This window comes from Pelodiscus sinensis, chromosome 12 (assembly GCF_052426305.1).
Source record: "Pelodiscus sinensis isolate ZL-2025 chromosome 12, ASM5242630v1, whole genome shotgun sequence".
NCBI lineage: Eukaryota > Metazoa > Chordata > Testudines > Trionychidae > Pelodiscus > Pelodiscus sinensis.
In genome coordinates, this window is record NC_143063.1 from 29,078,979 (window position 1) to 29,102,808 (window position 23,830).

Sequence of the window (23,830 nt, forward strand, 5' to 3'; positions counted from 1 at the left end):
AGACAGGATGTGTAGGCTCTGGGGTGGGAATGAGGGATTTGGGTGTGGGAAGGGGTGAGTGGTGCAAGCTGGATGCAGGAGGAGGTGGAGAAGGGGACAGTGGCTTGGGGAGGGGGCTCCAGGCTGGGCAGTGTTGGGATACTAAGCAAGACACAGGCTTGCGGATGTGAGGATGCAGGAATTTGGGTTGGTGTATGTGAGGGGCTGAGGGCATGAGGTTCCAGTGTTTGATAGGCTCAGATCTAGGGTCTGGGGAAGGAGTGATTGTGGCCAGATGGGGGCTTGGCCCCAATTGGGGGTTTGTTGGCCAGGCTTCATTTTTAAAAAGAATACTATGTTAAACACAAAAAGTTTCTGCATTGTCTTTATTTATGAGAATGGCAGGGAACCTGCCTTGATTCAGGGGTCACTGACCCATAGAAAAGTCATTTGGGAGCAGGGGACACAATACAGGGGAGGGGTGCTAGTGGGTTCTGGAGCAGGGAACAGGGTGCCAGTGGGGGCAGGGGAGAGGGGGCAGAGTGCCAGGACAGGTTTCTGCAGCAGGGGACAGGGTGCTGGGGGGGACAGGTTTCTGCAGAGGGGAGCAGGGAGACAGGTTTCTGTAGTAGGAGACAGGGTGCCAGAAGGAACTGGTTTCTGCAGGGGGGGCAGGTTGCCAGGGGACAAGTTTCTGCAGGGGGAGCAGGTTTCTGCAGCAGGGCCAGGGGGACAAGGGAGAGGGAACAAGGGGCCAGGAGGGCAGGGGACAAGTTTGGGGCAGAGGAGAGGGAACAAGGTTGGGGGCAGGGAGTTCCCTACACCAGCCACGGAGGGAAGCCTCCGACCCGCGCTCCCTCCAATCTGACCGCAGGGCAGCCGGGCTGGAGCGAAGAAAAGCGGCTGCCCGGCCAGCAGGCCATAGTGCTCAGCCAGGGTGCCAATGAGCTCCACATGGGCAGGCACAGAGGGGAAGCCACCCAATCAGCTGGAGCGAGGTTCAGCCTCCTCTGGGCTGAATGCCACAGCCAGCAGTCTAGGCAGCTTCTCCTCTGCGCCAGCCCACGTGGAGAGTGGTGCACCCTGGCTGAGCACCATCGCCAGCTGGCCGGGCAGCTGCTTCTCTTCCCTCCAGCCCGGCTGCCCTGTGCTCTGCCCAGGGAGGCTGCCCCTAGCTCCAGCTGTGAAAGCCACAGTCAGCTGGCTGGGGTGTTTCAGCCCTCCCGACCTCCCAGCTCCCACCATTCCTCGCAGCTACTCACCTGTGTTGTTGCTCAGTGAGTAGCTGCTCCTTAAATGAGGAAATCTAATGTAAATGTACTGCGCAGGTGCACAGTTCAGAGAGGGCTCAAGAGCTATTCTTAGAGCCCCTGAGATCTACCGGTAGCTCACGATCTTCTGGTTGGTGACCATGGTGTTAGGGCATGTCTGAGATCTAGGGAGTGCAGCAACCTTTCCTTGTCTGTGGTATGTGGCTTTGGGAAGAATAAAGAGAAAAATTTCCTGATTGACATGGAAAGGCGACATGGGCAGAAAAGCAAGATGCGGTTGCAGCTGCACCATGTCTTTTTAAACAATAGTATAAGGGGCTCAGAGGTAAAAGTCTGTAGGTCTGACACCTGTCTGTTTGAAGTAATCGCTACCAGGAAGGCCACCTTATACAAGAAGTAGTCTAAAGAACAGGCGGCCAGGGGCTCAAATGGAGGGGCTGTAAGCCAAGAGAATCAAATTCAAGTCCCAAAGAAGAAAAGACAGTCACACCGGAGGATAAAGCCAATCCAACTCTTTAAAGAAACATCCCAATACCAGGTCCCCAAAGAGCAACATAAGTCCGGACCCCAGGTGGAAGGCAGAAATACCTGCCAGGTGCACTTTAATGGATAAGATGGCCAAACCCTGTTGCTTTAAAGACAAGAGGTAGTCTAGGAGCACCAGGACTGAGACCTATTGGGAGAGGGGTACCCAATAGCAAGGCAACACAGGGTGAACTGCTTCTATGTAGCTAGGTATGTTGCCCTGGCAAAAGGCTTATGACTATCAATAAGATCAACCTTGACCGAGTCCAAGTCAGTTCAGCTACGGAGCACCTGTGAGCTGGAGTGACACTAAGCTTGACCCATCAAATTGCTGGATCAGCAGCTTTGGCACCAGGTGGAGTGTTATGGGCCCAGCCACTGATAGGGATAGGAACATGGTGAACCAATGCTGCCTCGGCCATGCTGGTATGATCAGAATGATTGCCGCTTTGTCCTGTCAAATTTTGAGGAGGACTCTGGTTATTAGTGGGCATTGAGAGGAACATATAGAGCAACTGCTCCATCCACATCAGGTGGAAAGCATCCAACAGTGACCTTGTGCTGTGCTCCCTGGAAGGAGCAAAATCACTGGCACTTCCTGTTGAGATGGGTCACAAACAGGTCCACCTGAGGATAACTCAAGTTGTGGAAAATGGAAAGAGCAATGTACGCTTGAAAAGACCACTCATGGGACTGAAACGACAGGTTGAGGTGATCCACAAGGGTGTTCTCCCCCCTACCCTAACCTCTGTTTTGCTTGGAGTTGGGAAAACAAACAGAGATAATCCGCAGAGAGCAATGGGGCTCTGCTTCTCCCAGGTAACATGGTTTCACTTAGGCACATAGGTTTAAGGACAAAAAAAATCAACCAATACCAGTCAACCACAACAAAAAGAAAACACTTTTATTATTAAAATAAATCCCCTGTTGCAAGCATAGTAGATGACGGGGTATAAAAGCCATAAATTGAAATAGATTCAGGGATTCTCCATGGACTGTAATTCTTAGTTACAAAAGAGAAAAGAAAAAACAGTTAAGCACTCAGGAGTCCGTCTCTCCTGCTCCATACCTAGGGAAAAACTGCTGCTTGCACCAAAACAAAGGGGAAAAAAACTGTTGTTTGAAATTTCTTATCTTCATTTCACTGGCTGAATGCCCAAAGCCCCTTCTCTCAGGTGCATCCCCAAAGTTAGCTTAACCCTTTCCTTGCTCTCCAGATAAGTCAAGTTCTCCCTTGAAGCTCCTATTCGTGACATTTCCTGACACAGGGGAAAACAGCGAGCATCACAGCTGATATAAAACATTGCTGTTGTGTTGTCTGTCATCACCATCGCTCACCTGCCCCTCAATCAATGCAGGAATGGCTGGCAAGCTAGCTGGACTGCCCTGAGTTCTCTGACATTAATATGCAACCCCAAATCTAAACATAGCCATAAACCTTGAGTTAGCACATCATCCCACGTCTGAGGCATCCATCATCAAGATGACCTCTGGCTGTAGTCCCACAAACTGGACCCCCACACATACTATCTGGGACTCAGTCCACCACTCGAGGGAGTGAAGGAACACCAGCAGTATGGTGACCATGTGATCAACTGACTCCTTGGATGGCATGAACATGGATGTCTGTCATTCCTGGAGTGGCCACAGGCAGAGACAGGTGTACCTAAGGAAATATGCGTATGAGGCCATGCGCCCCAGGAGTCTCATGCAATTCCATATTGAAATGAGCAGGTACCTCCGTAGGTCCAAGATGAGGCCCACCATGGGCCTGAAAACAGGACTCTCTAAGGGACACGGTCACCTGGGTAGACTCAAGAAGAGCCCCAATTAACTCAATTCTCTGCATAGGCATGAGAGTGGATTTTTATACATTGAGGATAAGACCCAGGCAAGCAAACATGTCTTTGACAAGGTCCACATGCCTGAGTACCTGGTCTCTCAACCCTCCCTTGAACAACATATCCAGTTCCAGATACAGTTGATCCAGATTGTCCAAATACAGAATAACCAGATACAGATACCTGCACCCACTGATGAGACAGAATCACTACCACTGCCATGCACTTGATAAAAACTCGAGGTGTGTGGCCAGGCTGAAGGGCAACACAATGAACTGATAATGTCTGCCTGCCATGAGAAAATTGAGGAATTACCAGTGTTCCAGGATAATGGCAATATGAAAGTACGTGTCCTTGAGATCGAGAGCAGCATACCAGTCTCCCGGATCCAGGGAAGGGATAATGGAGGCCAGGGAGACCATACAGAACCAAAATTTTTGTATGAACATGTTCAAGTTCCTGAGGTCCAGGACAGGGCACAAAACCCCCTTTGGCCTTGGGAATAAGGAAGTATTGGAGCAGTATCGCCTACGTGAATTCTGGAGGACCTTCTTTATCACACCTAGTTCAAGGAGTGAATGGATCTAAGTTCCCTGTAAGTTGCGTGCCTGCAGCACTGTTTAGACACTGTGCGGCTCTCTTGCACCGCCCCTGCTAACTCCTCTTGCCTCCGAAGGCAGGAGTTCCTGGAACTTTGAAAAACATTCCAGGAATTGAAGTCATATAGACTAAGAAATGCCTGCTAATCCAAGACCCTGATCTTGAGGCCCCAGGTGGAATAAACCTTGTGCCCAAACAGATCTAGCACTTTAGCCTCCTTGTTTTGGGAAGTGGGCCCTGGCTGCCCTTGGTACTCTCTGTGGCTCACTACTTCCACCACCAGAGATCCTGTGTGGGGGTGGCTGAAAAGTTGTTTTATAGGCCTGCTACAGCACAAAGTAGCACCTTTCTACACCCTTGGCACAATAGATACTGGTGATTATCAGAAGACCTTGGTAGATGAATGGTCTTGATAATAGGAAGGGCGACCCTTGCTGGACCCTCCGATGAGAGGATATCCACAATGAAGTCAGTCTCTTTCACCACCTCTTCCCCCTGGAGGCTAAGGTTTTGTGTCACTTGCAGCAGAAGGTCCTGATAAGCATGAGAGTCCATCAAGGGTGGGAACAGAGATGTGCCTACACTGCCTCATCTGGGGACAACAACAAGGATGCTATCAGTAAGGGGGGGGGTCCTGCTGGCCTGACAGGTCCTCCACCTTTTCCCCCTCCTGCTCCAGGTCCTGCTGGGTCTGTTCAGGTGTGAAAACCACCAGTGCCTCTTCACCTGGCCCAGTCTGCACCTCTGGCACCAGACGGGGGCTGGCGTCAAAGCTGCCACTGATGATTTCACACAAGTCAGCGGTGCCACTGAGGCAGCCCTGGAAGACAGGCCCTGTTCTTGTCTCTGGTGGTACACCCATGGAGTCTAGAAGGTCTATTGCATTGGCGCCTGCCACTGGAGTGGCCAAGCCTGTGCTGGAGCCGATAAGGAATCTCAGTTCCGAGAACAGTGCCAGGAATGGTAGTGAGAGCTGCAGGACACAAAGGACTCAGCTTCGAAGCTCAATGCGTATTCTCATGCTGACCAGGGAGCAAGAGCAGCCTGAGGCCGGCTGCGGCAGCTGGCGCCCCAGGCGAAACGCGCGATTGGCGCCCCCACCTGCACGGCTGTCAATGGACTGACATCATCATCGGGCAACCCAACGTCATCATCGGGCACCCTAGGCAGCAGCCAAGTATGCCTATAGTCACGGGCTGCCCCTGCCACGGAGGGGCAGAGCCCAATGGTGCTGGGGGCACGGTATCATAACAAACTACCATGCTGCCTCATGGAAGCCGTCTTGCCTCAGGTGCCTGGGTATTGGCAGTGTAGAGAAGGAGACCAGTGCCGAGAGAGTGATAATTGGGGCAGCATAAGGCTTTACAGCAACCATCATCAGTGCCAGCAGGAAGGTGCTCTATGGGATCCTAGTCATCAATGCAGGGGTAGCCATTTCTGGTGCTGAGGACAGCCCCCGAGGTGCTCCCAGAGGCAGTGCCAGTATCAGTGCCACTATTGGCAGATGTGCCATGGGCAGTGCCATTGTTGACAGCGGTGCATTTGGCAGATGACAGGGCTGCTTGAGCACTGTCGACATTGATGCCATAAACTCAATGAGATCCCGCAGGGCCTTAAAAGGTGGAGGGAAAGTCCAGGTCTTTCTCCACCATGATGAGCTCTGGAGTGTCAACCAACACTGGATGGACACCCCACCCTGGGTGTTGGAGTCAGTGCCAGGACCAAGGTGCCTGACTTGGGCAGGCTCGGTGCTATGCAGGCAGCCTCCAGGACTTTACTAGGCCTCTTGAAGGGAGAGCATCCTTAGTTGGTCTTTTTCCTAGGCCCAGGTGAATGGGAGTGGTGCCATGTCAAGGAGCTCACCTCACATGTGGAGGAACAATGATGACAGTCCCACAGTGTTCCTTGTGTTTTGGTGCCTAAGTGTCCCGCACTCAGGGAATGGAATCTATGTCATGGGGCTGAAGTGCAGAATCCATTAGCAGCAACTTGTGTCTCTCATGTTACTATGAGGCTTGAAACCCCTGCAGATGCCACACTTGTTTTGAAAACAGCCTTTTCCAAGATAAACAGCATGTGGGTTGCCTGTAGGCATAGCCTTCCAAACTTAAAACATTGTTTAAACCCTTGGGCTGCTGCATGCCCCACAGGCTTTGCAGTTAGCGGAGGGGATGGGGGGGCCATCACAGAGATACCATCTAACTAACTGATAACAATGTTCTGTATATAGAAAAGAACTCTTAACTGCTCTCTAGGAAGAATGACTTCCTAAGCAAGAAGTCTGAAGCTCCAACAAGTGTCATTAGCAGAAAGAAGGAACTGAAGCCGCAGTCAGGTTGGCAGGGGTATACATATGACGCCATGAGTCATCATCTTCAGGGGGTGGATGCTACAGCGAACCCAAAGGGGACCACTAAGGAAAAATTTTCTAACAATTGTGCATGTGGCATGTGCACACACATTTTGGAATGCACATAAGCAATCACTCAAAAAAGACTTTTCTTGTATTTCTTACTAAATACAGAAGGGGGAAAATAATGAATTTAGGATTTGGCTGGAAAGTTAAGACATTTTGTTTTAAATCTTCTTTACTATATATTTTACAAATGTGTGTCTGCTTGTCAGTCAATATGTTTAATTCAAGAGTTACTCCTAAATGGTAAGAGCTAGGACCACCAAAATTGGTATACCTCTTCCTCTTACCATAACAAAGCAAAGTAAGGGTTTGGTTGTGCCAGATCAATGGGATGTGCCTGAAATGCAACTGTTTCTCATAAAATGGAAAGGGAGGGATCTGCTTACAAGAACAGTTGTGTAATGACCACTGGGGGGCAGCAGTGGGCCACAGATGGGAACCAATGCACAGTATTCAACTAATATTTTATGATTTTAAATATTTGTTTAAAATCTATCTGGAAACTACACACATTTTAGCAAAAGCTAAAATTATATATAGTAAAGGTAAGAATATTGATTTACTTACCAGCCAGGGTGGTGGTGGTCCTTTCAGTGGAAGACCTCCAATCTTTATATTCTAAAATCATTTTTAAAAATTGGAATTCAAATTAAACTGTCTCTATTTTTCAATTTCTTAAGCACTGTCCACTCCCAAACCATATAATTCATAGGAATCTTTTGTTTTATTTTAGATATGTATACTACTTACAGATTCACCTTTAAAGACTCTATTTTTATTGATATACAGTAAGCCATAATTTAATCCATATCAGTTTACTGATAAAATCACAATTTAATTTTTATGAATATCAATATCAATCTAAGAATTTAAGGTAAGTCTGGAGAGTATGCTCTTATAAAAAGGAATTCTAAATAGAATGTAGGAACACTGGTAAATTTTGGCATGAAAAGAAGGATTATTTGAACCATAATATAAATGTGCCATGATGAAGAAAACAATCCTTTCTGAATTTATCTTAATATAAAACAGTTTAAAAAAATCTCTAATCAAGGCAAAGGGATATATTTTTGACCAGAAGAACACACACACAGTTTTACTTAAGCATTAAATCAAGTTGCCATTTTGATGTATCTGTGGAATTTACATGGCCACCATTACCATAGTAACTGAGCATCTCACAATCTTTAATATATTTATCCTTAAAAGGTAGGAGACACACAGGGACATAAAACCGTAAGAGACCTCCTGGGTTATCGAGTCTAGTCCCCTTCTATTGCAGGCAACCCCATTGTATTTTCTCTTTCATAAACATCTTCAGGCTGCATCCTGATAGTAATATTCACCCCCTTTGACAGATTAGGCCCAGAGAAACTAGGTAACTTGCCTATGTTCAGAGAGGAAGTCTGTAATGGAACAGGGAAGTGATCCCAGGCTTTCTATATCCCTGACTAGCGCTGTAACTGCTGACAAAGGATAAATAAGAAACTTCTCTTTGTTCCATTACACCATGTTAATACTTGCTTGTGTGATTTACCAAAAATAGTCATAATATGCTAATTATTGTTTATAGGTTTTTCCATGGTGCTCAGCACCTAAGTTTCCTGTAAGCTGTGCACCACTTGGCTGCCTATCAAGGCCCATGCAGGCACTCAATGCCATGGTGAAGAACTTCCAAGGCTGGGGAGAAGCACCTCTACTGCAGCCACAGCCCCTGAGCTGCTGCAGCCAAAGAAAGGCACATCTGTCTAACTCTTGCTCTATTTACCATTTCCTTCTTTCAAAAGCATTAAATTCTCATCACAAATATGAAAAAACTCTGTGGATTTTGCCTTCAGCTATAAATCATGCATCTTAAGAAATATTTAAACCTAAAAGTATAGCAAAATCTAGTCATATCCTTAATGTGAACAATCAGGAAAAAAATACTTAATTGAGAAATATTAAGAAGGATGGAAGTATCTCTAGGGAGCTAAGATGTAGGATTTACTGTCAAGAAGATTTAGCAGGTAGCAAGGCAGTTCTACTGCAAAATGGTCTTTGCCTCTACTGTGAACATAGATGTCTGAATCATAGTTCACTGAGCTTTACGGCATTTGCAAAAACTAGAAAGCTTGATTACTTGAAAAAGTAGCAGCTTAACAAGAAATGCCAGCAAACATAATTTACTGTTTCTTAAGTATATTGAATAGCAGAGTATCTAACAAGTCGTTAAATTGGATATTTTTTAAATGTAGACTTTTTTCCCCAAACAAGACTGCTTGTTTCAGCATCCACTTTATAAATCGGGGTTATGCAACTATTCAGATCTTAACATTCATTATAAGTTTCAAAAGAAAGAACAGATAACATTTGACCTGGAATTTAAATGTAAATCTCTACTTATCCAATCCACCCTTTCTACAGCTAATGAAATAAAACAGGCATGTGGTAGTGTCAAAGTAACATCTTACTTCCAGAGATAGGTATTAATAAGGGGAAGGGGGCAAATTCTTCTGAATCTCAGAAAATCTTTATCCCCTTAATGCTTGAAGGTTTGGGAGAAATGATGTCAAGTGCTTCATTTGGTTTTACACTGTCTTTTTGGAGTTTACAAATTATTAAAATGGATGAAAGAAATAGTGTTTGAACTGAAACCTAGAAAATAACTAGAAATAAAAAATGTTTTTGCTTAGTCTAGTCTACCTGTGAAATTTCTCTCCAGCTGCTCAGGCCTTGGCCCTGCCAAAAATTCAAAAGTCTTTTTTTTTTTTTTTAAATCTATTCTTCCTACAGTAGGTAACTTGGTGATACACTTATACTAATTAAGCCTGCCATCCAATCCTGCAATCTGATCTGTGCAGGCAGATTCTTATGCCTGCGCTGAGTCTCAAGGAAGACAGTCAGGCTCTGCATAAGGGACTGCTGGTACAGATTTAATTGCAGTATTGGGGAAAATGTCTGATGTCAACTAGTCTACTAATATGTTTAAAAATCACAAGGGTTTGTGGGATCAGGCTTTGATTAACTGATTTATTAATTCCCTACAGACTAGAGATACTAAAAACAGAATGCATCGTTCCCCTTTTTCCATTAATTGTATGATGTACTGGGGAAAGTACTCCCTGGTACTAAGTGATGGCTGGCATACTTCAGAGTTTCTGGAAAGAGAGAACAAATGAAGTAGGTAGATACAGTAAACTTCCGATAATACGGTACCTTTAGGACCCAGGGGGTGCCGGATTATCAGATATGCCGGACTATCAGAATGGGGGACTATGAGGGGTCTGGGGAGGGGTAAGGGGGATGTGGCCCCAGACCCCTCATAGCCCCTCCCTTCTGATAGTCCAGCTCTTCCCCAGGCGTCCCCGATTCAGCCACTGCTGGTCAGTTTCAGCAGCGGCTGAATCGGGGATGCCTGCAGCAGAGCAGCTAGAGTGCTGCCTGGTTGGTCCAGTAGCGCCGAGCCTTGGCGCGGTGAGACCAATCCAGCAGCATCCCAGCTGCTCTTGGGGACGCCTGGGACACAGCAGCTGGGGTGCTGCCGGGTTGGTCCCACAGCGCCGAGGAGCGGCACTACTGAACCAACCCGGCAGCACCCCAGCTGCTCTGCCCCAGGTGTCCCCAAGTCAGCCGCTGCTGATACTGATCAGCGGCTGACTCCAGGAAGCCCGAGGTAGAGCTGCTCTGCCCCGGGCTTCCTGGAGTCAGCCGCTGGTCATTTCAGCAGCGGCTGAATCAGGATGCCTGGGGCAGAGCAGCTGGGGGGCTGCCGGGTTGGTCCCGTAGCGCCAAGGAGCGGCGCTACGGGACCAACCCGGCAGCACCCGAGCTGCTCTGTCCCAGGTGTCCCCAAGTCAGCCACTGCTGAAACTGATCAGGGGCTGATTCCAGGAAGCCGGGGCAGAGCTGCTCTGCCTCAAGCTTCCTGGAGTCAGCCGCTGGTCAGTTTCAGCAGCAGCTGAATCGGGGACAGCTGGGGTGCTGCCGGGTTGGTCCCGCAGCCCCGAGGGGCAGCTTTACAGGACCTACCCAGCAGCATCCAAGCTGCTCTGCCCCCAGCTTCCCCGATTCAGCTGCAGGTCAGTTTTAGCAGCGGCTGAATCAGGGAAGCTGGGGGCAGAGCAGCTCCAATGGTCCGGCTCCCCAGAGCACTTCCGGGTTCCTGATGGTGCCAGACCATCAGGAGTACTGGACCATCAGATGCCGGACCATCAGAGTTTCACTGTAATACATTATTTCTGTGCACAGGAAAAAAATCACTTTGATATCTGTGTGTTCTGTTTATAGTAGTGTCAGATAAATGTCCTATAGTTTCGTCACCTATTTTTAGGAAAAACATAAAAACATGAAATATTTAATGGCATCTCAGCTAGCTGCTTACATACTAAAACAATCTATAAAATCTACTAACAACGCCAAATATTTTCTTTATAAGCACCAGTAACTAGGACTATTACCTCTTCTTGAGACAACGGCCTGAATTTGGTTTGATAGCGACTCAATTCAACATTCAAACGATGGACAGTCATTTTCAAAGCATCATTTTCATCTACCAATTCCTGGGCTTGTTGTCTCAATGAAAGCAATTCTGCAACTTCCTCTGCATTTAAAAAAAAAAAAAAAAAAAAAAAGGCAAATCAGAACAGTCTGACGAGCACATTACACGTACTTTAACTTAGATGTCAAAACTCCTTAATTAGGAATGGAAATATTACATGATAAATAACTTCTATTCACACATTGATTTTGGTGTGGTTAGTAATCAACTCTGAATAAAAAAAAACAAAAGGAAGATCTGTTTCATGTGTTCTGTGGAAATAACAACTAGTTAATTATGTATAACATAAAAACAAAAATTCTATATTTAACAATTTATAAAGTATTTTTGCATGAGTAAGGTGGGTTTTGACATCTGAATTCTATTTAAACATTTCCAAACTATATTTCTGTATCTTGTCTGTCTAAAAATGACATGGACATGGGGGGAAAAAAAAGAAATATGCAGTGCCTGGGTTTTTTGGGGGCTTTTTTGGTTTTTTGGTTTTTTAAACAGTGGAGGATGACTTCATTAGTTTCAAGTAATGAAAGTGAATGCCTACTCTTACCCAAAGGGATAATTTACTTCAGTGGAGTTCTATGCTTTAAAAAAAGGCTACAAAGAAAATGAAAGCATGTTTTTTTTTTCTACTGATGAGGAATCTAACTGTACCACATACTAAAAATCAATATTAATATCTCAATAGATTATGTGTTTAAGAAAAATGCAAAGCACTGCTGAAGAATCCACTCATGTTCCCATTCTATTAATTGGGAATTTTGTTCCTGATTGCAAGGGGAGTAAAACTTGGACGAACTGCTGAATTGACAATATCAGGGTTGTCAAGGTGCTGATATGAGTTATTTCATTCAAAGTTATAAGGAAGAGGGACTGCTCGTGGAATGAAATTATAATAGACTTCATTTTACTTAGCAACATACTCTGTTGGGCTTCTCCTTCAGTGGCCAAAGGCATGCAAACAGAAATAAAGCATTAATACAACTTCCAATTATTGCAGATTCTACTTTAGTTCAAGTAGAAGAGCTATACTGCTTTGGAATACAAGGTTTCTTAAGTTTAGTGAATTTCTCATACACTAAAAAACTTGAATAAAAAAAGGTGTAAGGGACTCAAAAAAGACTTTAGTTTTCTGATGCACTGCTAAGGGACTTCCAAAGTGCCACTCCAACACTGACAACTCTGTGGGACTTTGAGACATCAAACTCACCAACAGCTTTATTATACAGTACTAATTCTGACCAAATATTACATTTAACACTCCATAAGCTATTTAAAGAACTGAGATGATTATATGTTTGGAGAATGAATTCTATCTGGATATCTTCAGGGGTCACCTTATGGGGGGCTCAACTATTGAGAGGACAGTTTATTAGTGAGTTAGAAAATAAAGGAAAATATAGTTCTTTTTCAATAAAACGTACTCCAAAGTTATATCCCACCTTCCTTATGTGAACTCTCTGCTGCTTTCCTAAGATTTTTATTTTCTTTTTCCAGTATGTTAAGTTTTAACTGTAATCCCTTTATTTGTTGTTTCAGTTCCTCAAGTTGTAGGGCCATAGTCTGATTTGCATTGATTAGACCCCAATTTTCTTGTTTTAGTTCTTGGAACTTTTCTTTAGTTATATCCATCCATCCTTGTCTTGCCCGAACAGCTATATCTAAAGATATCAGAGAAAAAATGTTATAGGACACACAGTATTCAAGTGTTTAGATTTTTCTACATTATTAGCTCAAGTGAGGGGGAAAGACTTAATCTTTTCACAAATTACTAGCATTGTATTACCGAAAAATAACTATTTAAATCTGGTAGAATAAAGCCCTGTCAACACTGGCACATTTTGTTGAGGAAAAACTGTCTTTGGACTATGAAAACCTCACAGCATCCACATTACAGTGCAACAAATTGGCCATTTTTCGTGACACAAAACTTCCAGCTCCATGAAGGACTTTTGTCTCTACACTGCCAACAATCATGCAGTATGTACCAGGTAGGTTTTTTGTTGAGTTTACTGGTCTCCACTAGGTGTCCCATAATGTCCTATTTAGCCACTATGGATATTACCTTGAACTCATCTGCCCTGCAGCAGCATAATGTTTACAGGTAAAGAGATGCATCCCTCCCATCTGCAAACTCCAAGAAATTAAAATCCATTTCCTGTGTTTGTGCACATTGTGTAGTGGGCCTCATGGTATCTTCTCAAGGAAACAGATGAATTTCCCTTGCTCGGAGCAATGAGGAGCTTTTGGATCTTATCAGTGTGCGGGCTGAAGATTCAGTATAATCAAAGGTGCAAGTGACCCGTAAGAATTGGCACATGTACAGTAGTATTTCTGCAGCCTTGTGTGCCAAGGGGTATGAGCAAGACACGCTACAATGCAGAGACAAGAACAAGGAACTCTGGTGGGCGTACCACTCAGCAAAGGAGGCAAATAGTCAGTTTGGTACTGCACCCAAAACATGCTGATTTTATAAAGAACTGGATGGAATTATGGATGTGGACCTCATAACCAAACCCCGGGACACTGGATAGTTCTCAGAAAAAAGCGAGAAATACTTGTCCCAGATACACAACAGACACATGTTTATGAAGAGACTGAAGAGAACCAAGAGGTCAGGGTCAATTCGGTGACAACTTGTGCACCTGGCAGTGAGAAACTGTTCTCAAACGATGTTTGTGATGAGGCTCAGCAACTCATTGTTGAACAGATGCTGGATGTTGAAGCAGTGGAAGGGACGCAGGATATGCTGCTGTCAGGCAGGCAGGGTTGATGACTAAGCAGGTGGCAGCCATGCGGGGCAGGATGGAAGTGGTGCACTGGTGAGTAGTTGCTGTGCAGGCAGGTGAAGTTGGTGGCTCAGTGGGCAGCAGCCATGAGGGGTGGTCTATGCAGTTGGAGAGGGAGGGCAGCAGTTCCGGATGACCAAACACAGCATCAATGTACACACGGATAGCAAGAGAATCTTCCTGGGAAATGGTGTTTGAAGATTCACCTAATGTACTTATTGTCACGGAGATTCCATGGTAGGGCTGCCTTTGCCCCAGCCTCCTGTTACAACATTTTTCCAAACCAGTCCTCAACATGAGCTTCTGGAACAAAGGCAGAACACAGTTTGGCTACATAAGGACTGTGGAGCCCCCAGCATGCCTCCAAAAGTTCAGCCTGGGTTTGCTTAACAACCTTTAGCGGGAATATGTCAGTGATTGCAGCCTGTGGATTATCAAAAATTGGATTATCAAAAGTGTAGGATTATCAAAATCTGTCCATGTAAGGCTTCATGGGCAGGGTCGCCCTGTTCACTGGTGGTGCATACATGCACAATGCTGGTCTGGCGCATGTGCGGTGCGGAGCTGGTGAGTGGATTTTGCCACGGTTTGCCATCCCCTGGGCATTTCCACATGCCACACTGCACATTTCTGGTATGGAAAGAAAAGGCCAGCATGCAGCCTCCTGTACAGGCCACTGTTTCTGAAGATGCATGCATCATGCACCTTTCCAGATCACCCCACAATTTATGACTGTGAAATGCCCTTAGTGATCCACAAGTGCCTGAATCACCACAGAGAAGTACCCCCACATGACTGATGTACTCTGAGGCAAGGTGTGGTGGTACTATAACAGGGATGCGTGTCCCATCGATTGCCTCACAACAGCTAGGAAAGTCCTTGTCAGCAAAGCCAGCCACTGTCATCTACACTTCCCAGAGTCACTGTCCTTTCCATCAAAATGTGATTTGCCATGCACACTTGCAGAAATACTGCCCTAACGATAGACTTGCCTACTCCAAACTGATTTGCACCTGAATAGTAGCCATCTGGAGTGGCCAGCTTTCACAAAACAAAGCAGCTCTCACTCAGGTGTCCTTGTGCTGCAGTTCCAGGGCCAGCTCAACACACAGCTCCAGGAAGGTTTCTTTATGTATCCGAAAGTTCTTCATCCCAACCCTGCATAACAATGTGGTCACACCACTTGGAGCTGGTTTCCCTAGTCCAAAAGTGACAAGTATATCAGGTCTCCCATAGCCAAATGATATATCAATTCACCGTCCTCTAATGCTGATGAATCTGAATCAGATTCTGATAAATCTGACGCATAATCATCGTCATCCACTAGTAAGTCCATAATTAGGTACGCTATAATGTGTGATGTCTTCTGCACAGTGCTCACAATACAGGGACAGAAGGCTGAGATCCATGTTTTCTCGCCATGATTACTTGAGCTGGTGCAAAAGCCAGAAATCCAGTTTTTCTGGGAAGAAAAGAGATGGCTGACAGGATGTGTTTCACATTCCCAAACTACATTGCACTTTCCCATAGTGCTTAGCAGGTAAAGGTGACACAAGGTACCGTGGGATGCATACCCACAATGATTTGCTCTCTATGGATGAGGAAGCTGCAGATGTGGCCATGAGTTGTTGACAGTGGATACTAGAAAAATTGGTTTGGCAAGTTTCCACTTTTGGCAACTTTTGCCTGTCAACAGCACTTTGTTCACCAAAACTTGCAAGTTAGACATAGCCTAAGAGTATATTAAGCTAGGTTTGAGAAAAGTAATAGGAGTTTCACACCTAAATACAAGATCAAACAGTTAGGTTAGCATAAGTAGTTAACACGTATTCAAAAACACCACTCCAGCTGAAGTGACCTTTACCACCTTTGGGGTCACAGAACAAAAAGAAGGGTTAGTGGGTTACAGATTATTGCAATAATGCATATATCCAGTGTCTTTATTAACACCATGATTTTGAGTGTCTAGTGAAGTTTTGAATTCAAGCTTCCAGGCTCATCTTTTGAAAGTGTTGTGCAGATTTCCTTTGAGGATGAGGACTGATAGGTCAGATATAGAGTGATCACTTTATGAAAAGCTCTGCGTAGCTCAAAAATTTGTCCATCAGGAGATATTAAGTTTAGGGATGTTAAGCAGCAATTAATTTACTAGTTGAGTAGTTCAAGGAATTTCCATGGACTACTCAACTAGTCAATAAGCCTTACCTGTTCTGCCTTTTGAAATATACAAGAGCCCCAGCAGGGGCTCTTGTGCATTTCAAAGTTGGAATACCACGTGGAGCCAAGGGCCAGCGGGAAGTCCCGCTGACTCAGGAGTCCACGCGGGCACTTCTGCTTTGAAATGCACAAGAGCCCCAGTGGGGGCACTCATTCATTTCAAAGCAGAAGTGCCCGCATGGAACCTGGGGCAAATGGGGGACTCAGAGTCCCGTGCTGACCCCAGGCACCATGCTGCTCTTCCTCTTTGAAATGCACAAGAGCCCCTGCTGGGGATTCTTGTACATTTCAAAGCTGGCACACCACAGGAAGCACAGGCCAGAAGCAAGTCTTTGGAAACATATGCCACGTAAGATGAGCATTGTTGCCAGTATAGCAAGAACAAGTATAAGATAAGGGCAAGAACGCATAAACAATTCTGTTTACCCTAATGTACTGATCACGTAAACAGGGCCAAAGGACAAGAAGAACCAGATCAGAGTCAGATCGATAACTAACAGTTAAGCCCTACATCAGCACTAATGAGTAAGCCCTGGAAATTTCCAAACTGCCAAACAAGGCAGGAAAACTGTATTTAAGGCTGCCTCAGAGCCTAACAAATTGGACCTCACCGATGGGCTTTGGGTACCAGCGCCTCAGAAGCTGAGACAACCTCCCACTTCATTTGCAGTCTACCCAGGCTTGCAGGAAGGAACGTAAGATATGCCGCTTCTTTGCTATGTTGTTCTTCCATTTATGGGGCACAGCTGTTAGCTGTCAAGAAATAAACAGTTTGTGATTGACAGATACCTGTGTGGTGTCCTTTGTACTTTGGGAATCCAGTGTCGGACCTGAGACTTACTCTTGCCGGCTACAACATCCCTAATTAGGTTACCCACCATGTCTCTCTCCTACCTGGAACCGACATAGCTTTAGCAATAATCTTTGCTTTATTAACAGACATGCTATGAAAAGAGATCATCTTTAGTGCTTATGACTTAAATTAATTATACTTGGCCATTTTCTGTATCTTGTATCTCAAGTTTTTTTTGCTTTTTGTGTAAAAGCAGAAAAAATGCCTTAACAAACTTAATCCCTAAACTGAATGGTTTAGATTAGAATAATGTCAAACCCGAGAAGCAGTACCTGGGGATGGTGGAGGCTTTTCGCTTAGTGGATTTTCAACTGTCCGTTTTTGCTCCTAGTAAATAAACAAAATAATGTGAGGTAAATTTGACATAACAGTCATCCTTTTCTATCCTCACTGTCAACACAGAAATTACAATATTTACGAAGCATCTAAGATCCATGTTTTATCATTATAATTTTGTAACCCTTACTCTATTTATATGTAATATTTTCTCATATTAAACTGACGATAAAAGAAACCATAACAATTACAGAGAAGTATAGTCTTTTACACAGAGACAGCCTCTGTCACGGTTTCAATTACCTCTGCTGCATGTCAGCTTAATATCTCTGTGCATCAGTTTACCTACTTGTAAAACTAAGGCTAAGCCTATACTTTCAGTTTACGCACCACATATTCTGGCTCAAAGATATGAAAAACACACATACACTGGGCAGCAAGTTACAGCACTTTAAAGCACCAGTGTAAACAGGCTCCCAGCACTTTTAGGGTGCATCTACTCAGCACTGTTGTTTCGGAATAACAATGTGAGCATCTAAATGGTAATTCCATTATTTCAAAATAATTTCAAAATAACGGATGGCGTAGTCCAACTTCTGTAAATATCATTCCATGAGGAATAATGCCTAGTCCAAAATAAGTATTGCAGAATAGCTGTAGTGTGGATGCTCCACTGCTGCTATTTTGAAATAGCTCCTCTCTGGGGCCATTCAAAGTAATTACTTCCTAGTGCTTCCTGAGGCTCTAAATCGAGGTAGCTTGGCCACATTAGGGGAGCCTGCCTCAGACTAATTTCAAGGCTTCCCTGTAGAGGAGACACACTATTTCAAAATAAGCTATTTTGGAGTATTTTTTCCAGAATAGCTTATTCCAAAATAAGTGTGCGGTGTTCACTTATCCTTAGCTACTCCCCTCATGGAGGAGGCTTACATAAGAGCGCTGGAAGAACTGTCTCCCAGTGATCCTGCCATGGACACACTTTCACTTTAAAGCGCTGCCACAGTTGCATTTTAATTTTAGAAGTACAGACAAAGCCTAAGTATTAGTATTGCTTGGCTAGTCATGTATAAGTATACCACACCCTTTCTACTCACTACTGCTGATTGATAAAAAGGAGGAGGGGACTGTTTTATTTTTTAATAAAGAGAGAGAGATTACCTACAATAGTGAGTACAGTTGTTCTAGATTATTGCCTATATCAGTGTTTCTCAAACTCTGCTCTGCGGAGCCCCAGGGCTCCGCGAGACATCTTCAGGGGCTCCATGAGGTTGATAAACTGGAAACATCGAGAGGTACAACACATGCAATCAGTGGACCGCTGGGACTCCACATAAATTTTTACGCATGTAAAGGGCTCCAGAGCCCAAAAAGTTTGAGAACCACTGGCCTACATGAATATATATTCTATACATGATGTACATGTTGTGGACTCAAAATTTGGAATTTTCTAGACAGCAATATCTGCTGGCCCACTGACTTCAAAGGAATTGAGAGCACTCTGCATTATATAAAGATTAGGACCTAACTTCCTTTGATCCGTGGTACCATTAAGTAATTTGTTTATAGCTAAAACAAACATTCCATTTTTTGTAATCTTTGCCTACCTAGATAATTATATCACTGTGGTATCTAAGCACCCAAATTACAAATAAAACAGTGCTAAAGGCCACCCGCTATCAACAGTCAAATAGTAAAACAGTAAAATACTATTTAGTGGCAAAATCTGTGAGAATTCCCCTCTCCTTCACAATAACTCAGAAAGTAGTAAGTAGCCACCTGTTTCACTGTTTCCGGCCACTCACCAATCTTTCCAATTGTGTAAATGGCATTATAACAGGGGTGCACAATAATTTTTGATGGGGGGGCACGCCAACAATTTGGAAAGTGATCAAGGGCTGCACTTTCCATGATGATAATGGAGGAGGTGCAGGGTGTAGGATGAGGTTGAGTGCAGAAGGGAGCTTGCGCTAAGGGACTGGATTGCAGGAGTGGAAGTAGTGTTGGGAGGAAGTTTGGGTGAAGGAGAGTGTTATGACTTGGGGAAGATTCTGAGAGGGGGTGCAGGTGTTTGGGTTGTGACGTAGAGCAGGAAGGGGCTGCGACCTGGGGCAGGAGACTGAGCAGGGGGGAGCAGGGGTTTGGGTTGTGACCTAGGGCAAGGGACTGGGGTGCAGGAGTTTGGATTGTGACTTAGGACAGAAGGGGGTTGTGACATGGACCAGGGGATTGGAGAGCAGAGTGTGGGAGGGCATACGGTGCAGAGAGTACCAGACAGTTTGGATAAAGTGAGGTAGGGCGGAAGCAGTGGAGAGAGTGTGTTTGGAGTGGGAGGGCCTGAGGGTATGTCTACACTACCACCCTAGTTTGAACTAGGGTGGTTAATATAGGCAACCGAAGTTGCAAATGAAGCCCAGGATTTAAATATCCTGGGCTTCATTTGCATCTTGCCGGGCGCCGCCATTTTTAAAGCCCCGGTAGTTGGGACTCCGTGCCCGCGGCTACACGCGGCACGGAGTAGGTAGTTTGGAGTAGGCTCTCTAATCCGAACTACCGTTACTCCTCTGCTATCCCTGGTCACAGCCCAAACCCCTGCACACTGTTCTGCACCCCTGCCCCAGGTCACAACCCCTTCTTAGGCACTGCACTCCCTCCTCACCCCAGTCCATTGCCCCAGGTCATCATCCTCTACTTCACCCAAACTCCCTCTCAGATCCCACACCCAATCCCTTATCCCAAGCTCCCTTCTGCACCCAACCTCCATCCCAGACCCCTGCACCTCCTCCATTAATATCATGAAAAAGTGGAGCCCTTAATCACAATCCAAATTGTTCATGTGCCCTCCTCCCCATCAAAAATTATTGTGCACCCCTGTTATAATGCCATTTACACAATTGGAAAGTTCGATGGCAAAGTGCAGAATTTCTTGGAGAGGCCCCCCCCCACCAAAAATTATTGCTCACGCCTGTGTTAATGGCTTAAGGTAAGAAAGAAAAAGATTCTTTTAACAGAAATTCTGTTGAGGGTTGCAGATATCTAAAACTCTCATCTTAATGATTTTTTTAAAATCCCATGTTACTAATTAATACATGGTAAACTGTATTGCATTAAGGCCAGATCTCTGCTATCTGGTAGAGTTCTGACTTTTATGAGTCAGAAGCAGCAAGAACTGAGTGTGATGCCAGCTGTTTTGTAGGATGAAACCCCTTACTTGCAAGGACGTTGAAACATGCATTTGTCTGTTAAAAAGGCCTCAGAGGGATAGCAGTGTTAGTTGGTAACTAAAAAAACCTTTAAAAAAACCACCAGTAGCATCTTAGACTAACAAAAATATATAAACAGAATCATGAGCTTTTTTGGGCACAACCCAGTGTTAATTTTCTTTTTATTTGATTTCATATTAAATAATCATAATCACTGCTCCTTGTTAATTATCCCTTGTTTTAATATATTTTCTTCCACACCAATGGATTGTTTAAAATATATATTTATATTTACAACTTTGTTTGTACTGGTTGGTGCACATCCACACGCTACCTCAATATTGGTATTGCACATAAGAAATTTCAACCTGCCTAAAAGAAAATTCAACCTGCCCAAGGACAGAAAATCTTAAAGGGAACAGTGGTCCTATCCCCTCCACTTCTGGGAGGATTCTAGCATGATTGGTCCAGAATGAATGTAACAGCCTACTCTATGATTCCCAGAACTCAGCATGCTTTAATGATAGTGTTCCAAATCCCACAGAAATGAAATAAGTAACTCCCATTTGAAGGGGTTATAGTTGGAAGATCATAAACAATCTGTATATCACTGCCAAACAAGAAGTCAAATCTACTGCCTGAATCATGACAAAGACTAAGCAGATATTGTGGTGGATCTAGATTATTTCCTTCTCAGAAATTTGACACTTTCTAGGTGGTTCAGGTTGCCTTTATTGAGAGAAACTGCTGTGGCTGAGGATTAATATACTTTTACAGGTCTTTCCAATAACCTAAGGCTGCACCTGTTTTAGCACAGAGGATTTTACATCCCTCAAATATGAGAATATCAATTGTCACTTGAAATTCTTTAAGGATCCCTGAAAAGTAGAGTCATGAGGATCTCTTCATGGCACTTGAGATCACCATATAAGGCATGAAGTGCTGCTTGGAAGCATGTGTATGTCACGAGCTAACCCTCGCTGATGAACAACTTTAAATCTTCCCTGTTGTCCTTAAGAAGACTTTTGGCAAAACTTGGCCATGGAATCCCACTTCAGTTAATCATATTTAACCAATAGGTCTTGGTGATCAGTGGTTTTCATTTGAGACATGATATGAAGTAATTTTTCCATCCAAATACATTGTTTATGAGGGTGTTTCTTGTCTTTTGGTGTTATTTTAATGCAATCTCTAATTTCATGCAGCAAACACCAATGAATCTGGTATGGAATATTCCCAAAGCCCTACTAAGAAGCCTGATAGCGGCAGTCTGCACTCATCAATGTTGGTACCAGAGAGGCAAGTATCTGTTAGAGCAAATTAGCTAACTCTAAAAGTCTTCAACTGAGGTGTAGTGCCTTGCGCAGATACAAAATTGGCATCCACATCTGACAAAATGACCCAGATATCTACATCCACATCCATGGATGCAAATACCCACAGATATGAAGTGGATATCCGCAAATGTGCAGCATTTTAGATACAAAATCTGTACCTACATTTGCAAAAAGTGAGCCACAGATGTGATACCCCTGGATATAAAGCAGATAGCTGCAAATTTGCAGAGTTCTGCTGATGGGCAAAATGTTGAGGCACTGAGCACGATGTGCATAATGAGCAAGAGCGTGTAAGATATTTTTTCCTTCAATTACCTCAACTGGAAGCTCCAGCATGTTAGCCATTCTGAAAAAAACAAATCCTGGAACATCTCGTAGTCATCTATTGAGACTGTACACACTGACAGATAAATGAACAAAAATAGCTTCATCCAGGAATGATGGAGTCATATGAGCTTGCTAAGGAGAGTCTGACTTAGCTCGAGAGCAAGGAAAGGGTTAAGCACTCTAGAGATGCACCTAAGGGAGGGGGCTTTAGGCATTCAGCCAATAAAATGCAGATAGGAATGTCAAACCAAGAGAGGTTTTTTTTTCCTCTTTTCTTTTGTTTGAGATCATAGTTGCTTTTTCCCCAGGTAACAAAGGCGTCAAATTCTCCCAGGAATGGACTCCTTGAAATATGTAAGTAGGGAAAAATTTATAGGTTTTGTTGATTTTCTTATTTAGGGATTTGGAAATCATTTATCAGCTGGTTAATTGTTTTTCTCTTTTGTAACTAAGAATTATAACCCAGGGATTTCCCCTGAATCTATTTCACTCCATGGCTTTTAACACCCAGTTATTTTCTATGCTTGCAACAGAAAATTTTGTTTTGATAATAAAAGTATTTTCCTTTTTGTTTTGATTAACCAGTATTGGTTGATTCTTGTGTCCTGGAAGGTCTGTTTGTGTGTATCTGCATGCCTCTGACTGAGGGGTCAGCTACTTGAGACTGCAGCTTGTCTTTCTCTTTTCTTTTGTCAAGCTCTGTGATGAGGTGGACAAAGCTACAACACCCCCTACAGCAGGCCAGAGGCCTTGCCATACCCCATCCCAGTGAGAGGAGCAGAAGAGAGGTCCTCCAGGTAGAAGTAAGTAAAAAGAGAGAAGTGAATCCAGTCATGTTCGGGGCAATTGTTCTTTATTTTGTGGTTTGGTTTGAACTGCTCTGTGTGAGTCTATGCCTCACCTCCCCAATTACCAACTAAGCATCGTTCCTAGTGATTTTCTCTGTATTTTGTTTTCCTTAATTGCTCTGTAACATCTAGCAACCAAGTATGCTTTATCAAATATATCTTTTGTTTTGTAATAAAAATCACTTTCTTTAAGGTGATGATTTGATTCTTCCGTCCTAGAAGGTCTGTTTGTCTGTATCTGCATGCCATTGACTGAGGGGTCAGCTACCAGAGACTGCAGCTTGGTTTTCTCTTTTCTTTTTTCAAGCTCTTTTGGGGTAAAAGAGCTTGGGCTACCGTGGGGGATGATTTCAAGTGTTCACCTCTGGTTTTTAGGAATAAAAAAAAGCACTTGGTGGTGGCAGTGATTCCCCCAAAATCTGTGTATTATGATTCCAAGGAGAAGTTTTTTATAATCAGTACCTGTAGAGGCAAGGTTTTGAAGTTCTCTTGCAGACCCTCCCCTTCTGCACTCGTAGAGCCCTGACAAGGAGTCAGGAGTGCTGGACAACTCTGAAAAGAGAGAGGATATATTTCTTTTGTTGACTTGGTACTCCTTTTTCCTTTGAATCCTGAAAATTTTACTAGATAAGGAGGATGGGTTTTTAGAAGCATTTACTTCGACTTCACAATTTGAGGACACAATGGGAGTACTTTCGCATGATAAGTACTCAGAAGCTGCTACCAGTCCGGATAAGTTGCAGGGAGCCAGGTCTAGTGCTTGGAGTCCAAATGCCACAGCCAAAGGTCAAAGTAGAACCAGAGCCAGAGATCG

General features: G+C 44.2%; 1 protein-coding gene across 6 annotated transcripts in view; it reads right to left on the minus strand.

Moving 5' to 3' along the window:
* The window catches only part of CEP89 (centrosomal protein 89), a 119,409-nt gene that overhangs the window by 78,453 nt on the left and 17,126 nt on the right, over positions 1–23,830 (minus strand). For 4 of the 6 annotated variants that reach the window (XM_075940115.2, XM_075940112.2, XM_014569481.4 and 1 more), the window contains exons 7-11: positions 23,479–23,568; positions 17,301–17,355; positions 12,612–12,830; positions 11,072–11,214; positions 7,200–7,250 (exon numbers count right to left, since the gene is read on the minus strand). In XM_075940115.2, coding sequence (XP_075796230.2) covers positions 7,200–7,250; positions 11,072–11,214; positions 12,612–12,830; positions 17,301–17,355; positions 23,479–23,568 — 558 coding nt within the window. The remainder of the gene's footprint in view (positions 1–7,199; positions 7,251–11,071; positions 11,215–12,611; positions 12,831–17,300; positions 17,356–23,478; positions 23,569–23,830) is intronic. The other 2 variants (XM_075940114.2, XM_075940118.2) reach the window with 1 other exon arrangement.